This window comes from Patiria miniata, unplaced genomic scaffold (genome assembly GCF_015706575.1).
Source record: "Patiria miniata isolate m_02_andy unplaced genomic scaffold, ASM1570657v1 HiC_scaffold_29, whole genome shotgun sequence".
Lineage (NCBI taxonomy): Eukaryota > Metazoa > Echinodermata > Asteroidea > Valvatida > Asterinidae > Patiria > Patiria miniata.
Window position 1 is genome coordinate 19,758,938 of NW_024037068.1, and position 15,023 is coordinate 19,773,960.

At 38.9% G+C, this 15,023-nt stretch overlaps 1 protein-coding gene across 1 annotated transcript; it reads right to left on the reverse strand.

Annotated features, from left to right (window-relative positions):
- Positions 1-3,108: 3,108 nt before the first annotated feature.
- Positions 3,109-9,547, reverse strand: LOC119735531. The gene is made up of 4 exons (XM_038209266.1): positions 9,368-9,547; positions 8,527-8,620; positions 6,391-6,477; positions 3,109-4,793 (listed from the first exon to the last, which is right to left on the reverse strand). The coding sequence occupies exons 1-4, from the start codon at positions 9,461-9,463 to the stop codon at positions 4,579-4,581; spliced, it is 492 nt and encodes a 163-aa protein (XP_038065194.1). The 5' UTR covers positions 9,464-9,547; the 3' UTR covers positions 3,109-4,578.
- Positions 9,548-15,023: the final 5,476 nt, after the last annotated feature.

Consider the following 15,023-nt stretch of genomic DNA (forward strand, 5'->3'; position numbering starts at 1 on the left):
CGTATCGCCTGCATCGGCTACTTTGCCGGGCGATTTACTTGAATATTTTAGTGATTAACAAGTACGACATATTGCCAATATATTAATAGTTTATTGTGATGGCCGTAAACAGCATATAGCGATTAATGGAACACAATTCTTCCCGACTCATATGCAAATGCAATTGACATTTAGGAAGGAGACGAGGCAGGCAATTAGACTCTATTTTTGTGTTACCATGGCAGTAGCTCAATTTGTGTTTATCACAGATGAAAAGATGAATACATGGCGAGTCAAAAAGAAAGTGACAGTATGAAAAAAAATAAAATGGCACGCTCCATTTTGTAAAAAAATACAATTGGGATAAAGAACATGTTATTGAGTAGTAACTGTGAACATTTCACGTAATTTGCATACTCTATTCCCAAGTCGTGTCTATTTTAATAAAGAGATCACAAAATTCAGCTGTCCACCATTAATACCAATTTAACGATCTACGAATTGATGAATATCCATTAATAAATATAATGAAAAAAAAACCTTTTCCTGCCTCCACGAATAACGGAAAAATTAAAAAGGAAAATAAAAAAATATCACCAATATTTCTAGAGATAAAGAGTTGAATTGTTCCCCATATTCAAAATACAAAATCTGACGGTAAAAATAATGTTTCAGTCTTGATTCATAAGATTTAAATCTCAGTTGTATTTGGAATCAATGAGGATGGCTATAAAGTGCTTGTTTCAACAGATCGTCCCACAATAAAAACGAGAAATAAGAAGAGGAGCAATGGTTATTGGACTATGCCTCACTCACTAGAAAAAGAAGAGAGACATGTCCATTAGCATCACACTGCAGTCACATTTGCCCTAAACTGATTCTTTACTTAACCCTAAAAGGGCCGGGGGCGGAATCCGCCCCCTCACTTTTTGGCTGGTCTCGACTCGAGACCAGCCAAAATATCGAGACCAAAGGGGACCGAAACCGAGACCAAGACCGAGACCACAGCTCCCGAGACCAAGACCGAGACCGAGACCGGCAAAAAGTGGTCTCGAGACCGAGACAGAGACCGAGACCGGTCTCGAGACCTACAACACTGATTTATACCGGTGAATGAAAGTACAGGAAGAAAGAAATCATTGCATTTCAGAAAGCAAACCGGTATACATTTGTGTATAGTAAACGGTTGAAATTATTAGATCGGGTTATTTGAAACAATGACAAATTTGCTTCAGGATGCATGTTTTTACATGTATGCCCAACCTTGGGTTATGGTTAGCCTGAACATGAATTATAAAAGATGAGTGAAAAACAGAGAGCCTTGAGTCATGATAAAATCACTACAAGGTAGACGCCCAGGTTAAGTGACATTAAACAGCCGTCAGATTGAAACTCCTTCATATTTACTGTGGTGGTCTGCCCTACTTTGATTCTAGGCATGGGGTCCGTCCACTTATTAAAGATGGATGAAGCTGGACACCAATCAGTGACTTCTCATTGTTTATTCAAAGATGCAAGGAAAACAGAAAGCATTGAAATGAAAAATAAGTATTGCCTATTTTCTATAAATTTTTAAGATATGCTACAGCTTGATAATCATATCTTGGTTCTAGACAAACTTTCAGCTGTTTTCGAAAATGAATTAAATGAATCAAAACCTTACCCGAGGGTCAGTCAAGCCGTAATGTTGTCTCGTAAATCGAGTGGTGACTGCACGTTCTGCCTGCACTGTGAAAATACATAGAACTACACGTGGTTACACATATACGCAGGAAGCTTTATTTTGTATACAAGGTTTTGGTAAAGTTTACACTAATAAAATGAAAAAAAGGAAGCTGGAAGATTGTCTGATGTAGATCTATAATTAATCCTTGCTTAATAAATACTCACTTTCTGGAACTTTAATCACCAACACTGCACAATTCCGTTCAATTTTAGGCTGGTTGTCACTCCCAGACATTGACATGCTCCATCCAATGCATGTGTGCCATTTTCTCTCCGTGCTCTACACACAACATGATTTCTCATCGGGGAAAATCCCCCAGCACGCAATAAACAGCAGCGGTGTCATAGCAGAAAAAGAACCCCACATATTACCCGAGCGATTTTGTGTGCATGCACAACCGCGGTTTCCTATAATAGCGAGACTCCCTCATAAATAGAGATAAATATCCGATATAATTATCTTTGAACCTAGTTGCCTCCCACTGGAAATTGGTTTGCTATGGTCAATGGGTTTAACATTAAATGGCCCATACGCATTTCGCTCGTACCCCCCCCCCCCCGCCCTGCAAACAGAACGCTGGGATACTCTGATGAATTCACGCTCTGATTGGTTGGATTTTGCGTGACCAGTGACCTGCGCGTCATCACGGTCATGACTCTGCAAGGTTTGAAACGGCTGTTAAGACTGATTCATTACTCTTTTGTTCTTTTTTTTTCGTTTAAAAATGTAATAATGTAGGAAATTCTGTAAAACTTACGTGTGTTGTAAATTTACAATTCCAGTCACTTGGTCAGGCTCCGTTTCGAATCACGAACGGTCGGATTGCATTATGCGACGTTCAAAATGTTTGTCCACATGGGCCGCAATGAAACAGAAATCACATCTGGCATGGAATGTGCGCATTTCTATGGGAAGTTTTCATTTACGCACATTGTCTAACTGCGGTCTTGAACAGCTGCAGCCAGATGCTTCATACATAGGTCATAGGCCACTTCCTTCACAAGATTCTGTTAAGCTCATCAGAGTATCCCAGCGTCCTGTTTGCAGGGCGGGGGGTACGAGCGAACATCCGCTATGGTAACTGCTGGATAGAAATACCGATACATATCCGATACCTCTTTAGACTTTGTGCCAAGTCGGCAATTGTTTTGCATACGGTGACAGGTTACTGGCTCCACGAACTAAAAAATATATCGCTGCAATGCACGTAGTCTGGTTCCCAGACTAAATGATGCTAGCTATTGATGTTCAATTACCGACTTGGCAAATACGTTTTCAATTTTGTACACACACATGGGAGTATTTTGAATCGCTAGCGAATTCTATGCGAGCACTCAATGAAAAATCTCATGCATTGTGGAGCTTATTGTTTGACTGCTATTAGTTATATTGTACGAAAACAGAATACAGCCTTTTGCATTTTGTGGTAATTGCACTGAACTCAATTCTCATATTTTTTTCTGGCAAAAATAACATCTCGACTTAATCGCAAGAGCGCCCGCACTTTTTTCTCCCTAATTAATACTTAAAACCGGTACATCCGGTTATTACGGGCTACAAACGCGATAAGATTTGTACACATTTGTACTGTTGGAATGTGAAGCTAGAAGCCCCCAAAGAAGACAAAGAGATGAGCGACCGAGGCCACTGAAACGACGTTGTTTTCCGGGTGTAAACACTAGAAACATCCCTTTCACTGAAACAACACAGTAACTGACTTAAATCTTAAAATGTATCGACTGCAAAAATGTCATTTTTGTTGCTGAATCGGTGTATATAAGCTGAAGCCAATAAGCTCTGATTCAATAACTACCTGCAAATTGTACTGATTTGTCTTGCTTGATTTTCTTTTCAAAATTGTCATGAACTGCAAGATGCCATTCTTATTTGGATTTTGAGTGGAATATTGGAAATGTATTAACAGGAAATGATCTCATATGCCTGTTAAAAGGAAACAACAGTAATAGAAGAATGGCAGGAAGCCAACAAGTGCTCAATTGACCAAGCATATAATTTACAAACTGAAACAATTTTATTTTACCATTCTTAACCAACTTCTCACCATATAATTTAAACATCAAGCAAAACCTCAGGATACCAATACATTGCATCACCTTAATTACTAATTAAGTTCAATTTTAAATTGTGGTAATCGGAGGTTCAAATACGCCGACAAATTCTAAACAGTGTGCAACAATTTGCTAATATTCAATTAAAACAAATACGACATTACCCAAATTGTCACAGTAAGAACTCTTTAGGCCCTATGTAAATTTAAAGCGAAATTTTAAAAAGTACTTAAATTTTCCTTACATTTGTATTTTAATGAATACCATATTCCTTCATATCGTAAAAGGGCCCACAGTTGTCCCGAACCTTTGGGAAAACAACAACAACAATGGTCCAGGATTGTAGACTACACGTAGAGTGCTTGAGTGTTTGTTTTGCTTTGCTTTTGTGCTTGGGAATAGCTTCAAGTTGCTCCCTGTACTATTTACGAGTTTTACCCATACCAACTCAGATATTTATTTTCAAACTGCTTGTTTTCTTCAAATAGAACAACATTTATTCACTTTTGACTTGCTCATCGAACAAGTATACAACGTCCAGTTATGGAATAATCGCAATTCACATTTTGATTCATTTATGGACCGATAATTATTCAGGCATATCCTTTGTGCGTTATTGGCGCAAAAGCAGCCAACAAATAAAAATGTATTTTCAGAGGGTTGCATTATGAAAAAAAATAGAACAAAGTAGCTTTTTTGCGTTTGGATAAAACATAGTTTAAAAAAATAAAGAGACGAAAAATCGAATAAGATTGATTGGGGTATTGTGGACACTCCACTCTCCTTCAGTACCGCCACTGATTGCTAAGGCTTACACACTAACACCTGTTGGCCCCTCATCTCCTTGTCTCCATAGTTAAAGTGCAGTGAAGTCACAGCGATGGGTGAGGCACAGGTCTCTGGCACAACTACACCGGAAGGGAAGCGAGTATCCAGGCAAATGACAAGCTTCCTGTCTCTCATGGGAGAATACTCCATTTGGAGCTCCGAGCACAGTCGGAATGTCTGGTTCGGATCGTCTGCGAATCGCAACAAGACCAACAACAACAAATTTTAGGGGTAGAAAACATCTTCTACTAAACCTTTTCTGAGGAATCCCACTTATTTACTGGTGTATGTAATAGAGTACCGAATTGTGACGTCATTTACAACCAGAAAGTTTAGCGCAAAGGTATGGAGTACGCGGGCATGTTCGGGCTGAATCAGGCGCTAATGTCTTTTTACACACATAATTGTGCGCGTGATCTCCTCACTTCGTACTCTATAGATCCTGGCCCTAGCAAAGCCTAGTCTGTGTAATAGAAAGCCATGGTCTATGATATGTGAGCAGATTCGCTGATTAGTTTGGCAAGACCCCGCCTCTTAACCTGTTTGATTTTGACAAATCAGCGGGCGTTTTCTATATCGGGTCTTTGGTCATTCCATCGTTGCGCGTCATAGACAATGGATAAAAAACCTGTGTCATGCGCTCTGTATCATTTTATACGCGATATGCCCCGGCTGTTGTTGTATTACAAAACACTGTAATGGAATTAACCAATCAAACCATTTAGTCCTGATTTGGGAATGAAATGACGTCACAATTTAGTAAAGTCGACTCCGATTGGCTGGCGCGCGGCTTGCATATATCTGCATGTCTAGACAATTCAGACCTTATACAGGACTTGGCTCCGTGGATAACGGGTGATTCTTATACTAGGCAAAGCCGACCATGGTCTATGCAACTATAGACTGCGTATGACCTCGAAAAACTGACCAATCAGCAGGCGCGTAATTCGAGCTCCCCGCGTGCGTAACCATCACGCCCACGATGATTACCTTTTTTTTTACAGGTTGTTGTATTACAAAACGTGGCATCAAAATTGACCAATCACAATCTTAGTCCTGATTTTGGAATGAAATGACGTCACGCATGCTTAGATATATCAGACATTAGACAGGAGACTGGGCTCCGTAGATAACGGGTGATACTCAGACTACTTATTTTGATGCGCATTAGACAACCCATGTTCTGCCCCTAATATTTCACAAACTATGGCATCTTTGATAATTATAAAAATATACATGGGTGAGATTTGCTTACTGTTTCTTTTGACACCTGTGTTGAAAAAAAAATGAGAAATGAAACAAAGATTGAACAAGAGCCCTGGGTCACAGTTTTCCATTCAAGATTGATTGAAACTACCTCACCGGTATATCTTGGAATTGTGTGTGATTCAAAACTCCCTTAAAGAAGTCACAAACGGCTTCAATTCGAGGCCATTGGATGCTTTGTTTATATTACTTAATGGTTTTTAAGACGTTTCGTGTATATAAGACAAACGCACTGAAATTATTGCCGTCCATGGTAGAAATAAATATATTTTCCTAGGCGCAGCTGCAAAATATAAATATTTCATCTTATTGATTATTCAGTATATGTTCGTTCGTTTGCAAATCTTGCTCTTTGCAGTTAACCTATGAAATACAATACTAGTTGAACACAATCATAAAATCTGATACGCCGGCGTTTTCGTGCGTTTTGTTTGTTTTGTGGGTGATTTTGTTGGTAAGCTGGGTTGTTTGTTGGGGGCCGTTTGATGTGTTTGTTTGTTTGTTTTTGATATTGTCACTCACCTTGAATGATGGAGTATTTGTCTTCAAAACGTCCGGCTAAGTTGGCGAATTCCAACTTGTAGGGTTCGGTCGTATATTGGATCACGTCTACAAATCAATTTTACCAAAATACCAACACTTTGAAGTATACCGAATTTAACGTATTAAAAAAAGGTTAGTTTTGGTATTTTTATTACGATATGACTATTTAATTCAAATATATTTCTATATATTTTAATGAGCACTGATTGAGCTAATTGGTTGCCATTTATCATCAATTCAAACGTAAATAGCGGAAAAACACTTTTATCAATGTGCAAACTACCACAGTCTAGGCTCAGAACGGAAGTTATCTAACTACAACAAATTACAAATTTCAAAAGCTAAACTGTATATAGCCTACATGAACGTATCCTCTGAATACTTACATGCTTCTAGCATAGACCTTGAATAATGCAACAGGCCGCGGACATTTATTGTAATTGATGTGAAATATTAAACAACTGAATTTCCATAAACTCATACATAATTATTTTGCATTTTTGTAAAATGCAAAGGTCGCACTTGTTTTGTGCGAATGAATGGGTAGGCCTACATGCGTCCCTTTTTTCAAAATTGTCAGTTTTTTTTCCGAACGAGATTTAAAGGAAGATATTGTTCTGTAACAAAATGCATTCGCTCGTCCGTTTTGCAGGCTTTTTGCAGTTTTAAAAAGTGATTTGAAAAGGGGTGCTCCTGTTCAGAAAGTTTTGAGCGAATGATGCTCTAAACATTCATAGTGACGTATCAGCTCATACATTATGTATGTTAATTTTGGAATCACACGTTCTGTATTCCGGCGCCTGGTACCTCGAGATGATCACCGGGCCGGCTCGCGACACTGCTTTGCGATCATAGTAGGCCTACGCGCAGTCAGGCCGCCCTGGCTGCACCACACTCCTACTATACGTTCTATCAGAATCTCTACTACTTATGCATGTTTTCCTCTCACTCGATCGCAAACCCGTGGTTTTTCAAGTCTTGTTTTACGCCGGTACGACACTGTGTATACGTACTGTGTATACATCCACACACAGGTGTGTATTTACCTGCAATCTTGAACCCTCTATTGTCCCTCTTTTGTTTGAAGGAAGACCTCCCATAATGATGGTTTGCACACGATCATCAATTGTGGACCTTCAGGAATTGTGTACCATATTGTCCTCTATTGTTCAGCGTTCCCTATTGACTGCAGAAACAAACTCGTTTTTACTTTAGGCCAAAAAAAAGTCTCCGGTTTCTGGTATGGAGCTTGCCCAAAAAGTGGTGTGGCGACGCGGCTTTTTTTTTTTTATTTACCTGATTTTTTGGCTTCTAATGTCGGCTGATGACTGCAAATGGTGCCCAACTAAACTTAGTGCAAATATATGGGAGTCCAGAGAGGCCACATAAAGCTTATTCTCGACCATAACCCCATCTAAAAACACGTTAAAATTGTGCAGCAGCAGGATTGCAGTCCAATCAGTGAGTTTGACGGTTTTGAGACATCATCTTTCATTCAAAAAAAAACTTTTTCATTTTGCCGACGCGCATGGCTACGGCGACGCACCCCATTGTCCCAAGGGTTAAGTCTAAATGGATAGCTCACCCATTATGTGCAGTTAGTCTGTGCAGCTGTTGGAATAATTATTTATGAACTGCACTGTGGCAATGCGCATGCGCACAGTAGGTCCTTCTGTCTTCAGAGAACTGAATTGAGAGCGGGACGCTCCTAATTCAAAAGTTAACACAATTGAATACTTGTTGTGGGTCCTTTTTTTCGTTCGACGTCTCATTTGAAAGCTCATTACTATTGTAAAGCTAGAAAAATGTCCATTCAATTTGAAATATATATTGTTCCAGGTGTAACACCTCAAAACCGGTATGTATCAGCTTAAATTCTTCGTCAAAATTAGATAATTATTGTATTGTCTTCCAGTAATTGATGTGCTCTGTCTACCGTTCGACTTCATTGTTCATTTCTTTGGATATGCTTTCACATTTAAGTGTTTATTTTCACATGTTCTGCGTGTGATTTTCCTTATGGATTCAAAGTGGCATTAATGGTTTGTATCTGGGGATTCTTTGTATCTGGCAAAAATATAAGCCTGCGTAAATGTATAATACAATAAAACATACGTAAATAAGCTTTTCCGTCATGAGCATGCGCAGTGTAGCAAAGCTGGCACGTGGTTCCGGCGTCGTTGCATGTCAGGTTCTTCTGATAGAAACCCTGTTTGTTCAGAAATAAATACGAAGATAGTGTTATTGCAATGAGGCGTAGATCCTACGTTTTCCCACTTTACAAAAGATTGTGGGTAAGTCACAGACAATTTGCTGTACCCAGAGACGAGCCTTGCCTCAATGACTAACTGACTGAGTTCTGACTGTCACTTGTGAATTGAACAGTCTGGCCCAGCTTTTCGAAGTGTTATTCCTACGTCACTGGTAAGCATTTCGAACAAGGATAAAATGAGAGGTTTTCGGACAAGGAAAACCCATTTGAAAGTTTAGACGATGTGCGTGTGTTTTCAATAGCGACTAAAAATCCAATTATTTCAGGAGTGTAATTTATTAATTTTATAAACTTCCTTGTCTGTTGACAATATCGTGTCAAGAGTGCAGCTACTGCCTCACTGGTATTAAATTCGATTTCACGAATCAAAGTAAAAAGCTCCCACAGCCGTAAAAGAAAACCTCTTTATTTTGCTAATGTTTCCGGCAAAGCGGTCCGGAATAGTGTGACACAAAAGGGTCAATTTTGACGGGTCAATTTTGACGCTGAAAAGTAAGAAGCCAGATTCTAGGTCAACCTGACCAGGGAATCTTTAGTGACGTCACATGCTATCCAAAGTAATGTGACGGAAGCAGTACTTCATCCACTGTTGTTTTAACGGTAGCTGGAATTGTGAAAGAACTTGTGGTGGGCTTGACTTGACTTGTGGTGGGCTTGTGTGGGACTCGACCACGGAATTCTTACCAAGTGTGAGTAGGTAGGATCCTGGCTCCCATCCCCCCATAAACCACTGACCTCCTGGCTGGTAAGGAACAGAAGAAACAACACTCCCAACAACATGATGGCAACTGAGGAACCCTAGTCCTGCCGAGAGTAATATGCTTGTACGTGGCTGATCAGCCTCGGAAATAATAATTATATACAGACGAAGGCAACTTCTGGTTTGTGGATTTGGATTGTAATTAACTTGTGTGGAACGTAAATGAATACCGACTCGTAGGCCAGGCTGCATAAATCCATACGATTAAACTTTGTTGCAATAAATTTGAATACGTTAAATCGTCCTGCGTTCATTACAAACCTTCATAAACAAAAGCGATGGCTAGTTCTCAAATAGTTATCATTTTGTCCTTCAATATGTCTTACATAGTTCGCCCATTCCTCGCTGTAAAAGACACCTTTGGATATCGATATATAGAAGCGATATTAGACGCTGAAGACTAAATATTTTTGGGGTTGGAACATCTTCATTGCGTCCAACCAATATAATACAAAGAAATAAATACTGCCACTTCGACAAAATCTGGAATTGACATGGCCATGGCCTGCTAAAGGAACTATTGTAAGCTACACTTGTAATGATTGACCCTAGTATACAAAACCTCAGTGTAAGCACATTATGTTGCTCCTTTTCCCGTGCAATATCTTTTTGTGCGCATTTCCGGAGCAGTTATGCTAGCGTCTCCTTGTAAACACGTACAGTGTAATTGTTCAAAAGTCAGCCCTTTTCATCAATGGAAGTAACAAACGAACGTAATTTTTCCTTTAAAAAAACAAAGCAAACTCGGAATGAATAAAGACGGTATGTTAAAGCTCAAAAATGGAAGAAACTCGAATTAAAAAAAAATATTATCTTCTACATGCCCATCCCTTTGGGATAACGGTGACGCATGTTTTGCTTATTCACATTATGATTGTGAGTAAAGGGCAATAAAAATTATTCATTACGCGACTGTCTGGCAATAATGCATTCACCCGAGGTATAGTAATAACATTAATCACCAAATTAAAAATCTCATGCATTATGGAGCTTATTGTTCGATTGCTATTAGTCATATTTGATGAGAACAGAATACAGCCTTTTGCAGTGGGTAGTATTTGCATTGAAGACAATTCGCATATTTTTTTTCTGGCAACAAAATAATATCTCGACGTAATTACAAGGGAGCCCGTACTTTTTTCTCCTCGATTAATACTTAAAGCTAGTCTATGTAATAGACCATGGCCCTGGCGAAGCCGACCATGGTCTATTATACGTAACCAGACTCGGCGATTAGTTATGCAACTAGACTGCGTATGACCGAGAGAAACTGACCAATCAGTATGCGCCTTCTATATTCGCGCGTAATCGAGCTCCCAGCGTGCGTGAGCATCACGCCCACGACGAGTAGCATTTTTGTATAGGTTGTTGTATTACTAAAAACCGAAATTGACCAATCACAATCTGAGTCTTGATTTCGGAATGAAGTGACGTCACTCATGCCTATATGTATATCATACGTTATACAGGGGACTTGGCTCAAGGGTGATACTCAGAGTAACTTAAAGCCAGTATATCCCGTTATTATGTGCTACAAATGCGGTAAGATTTGTACACATTTGTACTGTTGGAATTGGATACACGAAGCTCTAAACCAGACTTATTTTTGAGCGACTGAGGCCGCTATATAACAAAGACGTTTTCTGGATACCAACACTAGAAAAATCCCATTTAATGAAACAGTACAGTAACTAATTTAAATTCAAATATTGTAAAAATTTCCTTTTTGCTGTAGCAATCTGTAAGCTGAAGCCAATAAGCTGTGATTCACGTCTGTTTATACCCAAAAATTGTGGCGATACAGCGCCCTCATTCGCTAGGCTAGGAATGTTGCCTATTCAAAAACAGACACCTCTTTGTTGAGCCAAGGTCTTTTGTTTTTACGTATGCGGTGAATCAGCGGAAAGCTGCACTCTGAGGGGAGAAAACCCACCATTTACTAAGGGAATGACTTGTGGACACATTTACGTACGTAGCTACGATTTTACCGACAAGAGGACGATTTGCAAACAACAGTGACAGTTTTGAGTGCTACAATCTTCAGCCGAATTACCTCCCCTATCGACGCCCGTGAGTGGACATAAACATAACTGGATAAACATAACTGGGCCAACATGATGCTGTATGGTGCAGTACGTCACCATTGAATTTGAATTGCGCCCCCTGTTGTTTTCAAACGATAAGATAATTACCAAACTACAAGCATGGCTTCATTTACTCATAGACTAATTCGTGTACGCAGCAACAATAATAATAATTATAACAAAAAAATATAATAAAAAAAAATAATAATAATAATAACATAAATTCCACTTGTACCATTGAGGAGACACGTTATTGTAATTTTTTCGAACGGTGGGAGACATCGGTCATAAGGGAGACATTTTCATGTCTCACTAATGTCACACCCCCCTTTAGAGGTCAAATTGTATTGTCGCAATGGGGTTATTTTTGTTGGTCGCGGTCTATTTAGTAAACGTACCGAAATTTGTGGGAAAAGGACTAAAGAATATTGGGTAAGGCACATTTAAGTTTGAAAAAAAGGTGCGAAAGTCCATGGGGATGTCTCCCAATGGACATTCTCTTAAGGTTTTTAATAAGCAATTATTAAAACATATATTATACTCGAAAATACTCGGGCGCTATATTTTTGTCGACGAAATGAATTCGGCAAATTTCGGACATTTTCGGAAAAAGGAGAAATTCCTCCCGTCTTAGTCACGTGACGTTATTAGTAATACAATGTATTACTGAGAGCTACCTGACCTAAGATTCATCAGGAATAGTCAGAATCAACCTCGTCCCCAGGTTGTCGGGCAGTACGTGCTCACCACTACCTGCTCTCTCAGCCTAGTATTGGATCATTTGTATATGCAAGATTTTTGAACACGTACGTATGCAAATGAGGAATAGTCTGGTGCCTGCATGTGCGTTACATTAGCGTTTGTTTTTGTGTGCGTGTGTCTGGCGTAAAAACAGCATCAATTCGTCACGCCGTGAGTTTTGAAAACACGATTTTTTTTGGAAGTTAAAATGTTACAATCTAGCCCGCCAATATGTAGTTTCACATTTCATATAAACATGAGCAACCTTGCGGATTTGTTTGACCAATTTGTTTGTCAGCAAAGATTTGAATAATTGTTTATAGGGTTCGTCTGACATTAATCCCACCAAAAAAACCGGCTCAATAACCATTACAATGCGCCGTGATAATGTCCATATAATATGTATTATTCATAATAATGGTAAGTTTTGATGGGTACATTTGACAGAATTTTTCGTAAAAAACGAGTTTGACAGAAAATTTGACAGAATGGATTTTTTTTTGGCAGATTTCTGGCAGAATTCTCCAAATATTGTTATTTAACAGGAAAACATAGCAATTTGGACCAAAAATGTTAATTTGTTTAAAGAGGTTTTGAAATGCTCGAAGACATTTCCGTCATTTTTCGGGTATATGTATATTTCGTGTATAAAAGTGTGATGAAATAAAAACGACTACTGTGTCTGTCATGAAATGAGTACAAAATGTACTTCTGAGAGCTGTTTTTCAGTTCCTGTTTCGACCAGAACGTGCAATTTGTGTAAAAGTCGTCGTTGGGGGCAGCAAACAAAACATAGTAAATCGTGACGTAATAAACAGGACTCCCGATGCAGTGTAGTATAAACGAGTCCTGTTTATTACGTCACGATTTTTCTCATTTTACAAAGAACCCGACGACTGTTGATTCAATTATGCGCTCGCCTACCAAAAATTACTCGATGGATTTCAGATTTATAAACATATAAACGCACATTACAAAAGAATGGGACTTTGTCATTATGATATATATGGGTCTACACTACAGTAAAAAAAAAAATATAAAAAACAAAACGACTTTCAGCATTCCACAACCTCTTTAAAAAAGCTTCAATCTATTCAAGCAAACCCTTGCATAATGGGACAGTATGCCTGGTCTAGTTGCTGAGATTCACTTGGAACGCGGATCTTCGTCGTGCCGTGAAGCAACCACATTTTGCCTGAAATTTACGCAACTTCCTGACATCTTTATGTGACGATAGATTGTTTTTAATATAATTTGAACCCTAATTAAGGCAATACTACAACATCTGCATGTGTTTTTAAGTTTTAATAGTGTATTTCGAGTGATTCTGGGGAATTTGGCAGATTTTTTGATTGATCTGACAGATTTTTAAAGCACATTCAGCAGAATTTGGGCATGACCTGACGGTCACCCTGGAAACGACAGTTCAGGTCATTGTTGAGCCGGGTTCTGACCTAGATTGAGCTCCTACTCGCTCCTTGTATGATGCATTAGATTGCAGATCTGTGGTCTGACCCCGAAGTGTGTGTAAGATATCCTATCTGACTCTTTATTGATAATGTCTCTCACCCAAGAGAAACGTTACAGTATTCACACTCTTCCTCTAGTGTGTAAATAATAAGTACATTCCACCAAGAGCTTGTGGCCTGGTGCATAATGAATGTCGTTCGATTTAGAAATGCCTTCATATTAATGGCAACTTCTTCCAAACAGAAAACTGCAAAGAAATTGACTCTCCGTGATAACCTCTTGGTGGTGCCCTGCGCTGAATCGCTCTTTAACTACACTGATCTGTAGGTTAGAGTGGTATAGACTGGTTCCCACCTAATGTCCAAAGCCAGAACGAGCCAACCCGAAACTTCAATTGTTTGTACACGTAATAAGTACTAGGTGCCATTTGTAACAGCCTATTGGAGTAAACTATTTCCCGAATCGCTTGACGTCTTCATCGAGCAACTCAAACGACATCTCCATCAAATTAGAATAGTGTACGTTATTGGTACCTTATAGAACTAGGGATACGGCTTTGGCAGAAGTAGTGATAGGTTTCTGGACGTTATCCCAGGCCCAAGTATTATGAGTATTGTAAAAAAAAATACTCGATCGGTAGTAAGGCCTTCCTTGGGGAACGTCTGTTTCTGTTACTTTATTCAACACGATAATAAAATGAACGATGAACTATTTTTCTTGATTTCCAAATGTTTGTTTGTTTGTTGTTTGTTTGTATGTTCCTTACTCTCTTTGAATCTGACTTGTATTTAATCACAATTTATTGGTTTGTACTGACCTGATCCTGACTTTCTTAAACTTAATTTGTATTAAATTATCTATTTTAGCTGATTGATGGCATCTACAATACCCCCGGTGACTTGTCCGTTTTTGCGTAGACTTCAATCTGAGTTTTTTTAATTTAAAATATATAATAACTCTGTAAAAAGATGTAAGATAGTATTCTTCCACTACCCGTTTTATTTTGAAATCTAGTTGAACACCGTCGTGTTTCGGAATGAGATATTGAAGCTATTAAGTGGGTTTCTCATGTTTTGGTCCATTTTGAGCTTAATGATGTTATCGGGTGTTGCAGTACGCCTTCAGCCCAAACGGCTTTACTGCCGACTGTATTTCAGGAAACCTACCTAACCATAGGGGAAAGTTCTTACAACTGTATGAACAAGAATAATTGTTAAACAACCTTGCCATTAAAATATCTTCGACTGTCCTTTGTGCGTTTGTTTATGGTGTAAATCGAGGACAC

Excerpts from the sequence above, each read along its gene's own strand:
- LOC119735531 (XM_038209266.1), bottom strand. The coding sequence starts at position 9,463 with ATGTTGTTGGGAGTGTTGTTTCTTCTGTTCCTTACCAGCCAGGAGGTC. Across the intron at positions 8,621-9,367 it reads ATCCTACCTACTCACACTTG|GGTTTCTATCAGAAGAACCT; the intron begins GTAAGAATTCCG and ends CTGAACAAACAG. Across the intron at positions 6,478-8,526 it reads TGACGGAAAAGCTTATTTAC|ACGTGATCCAATATACGACC; the intron begins GTATGTTTTATT and ends ATTGATTTGTAG.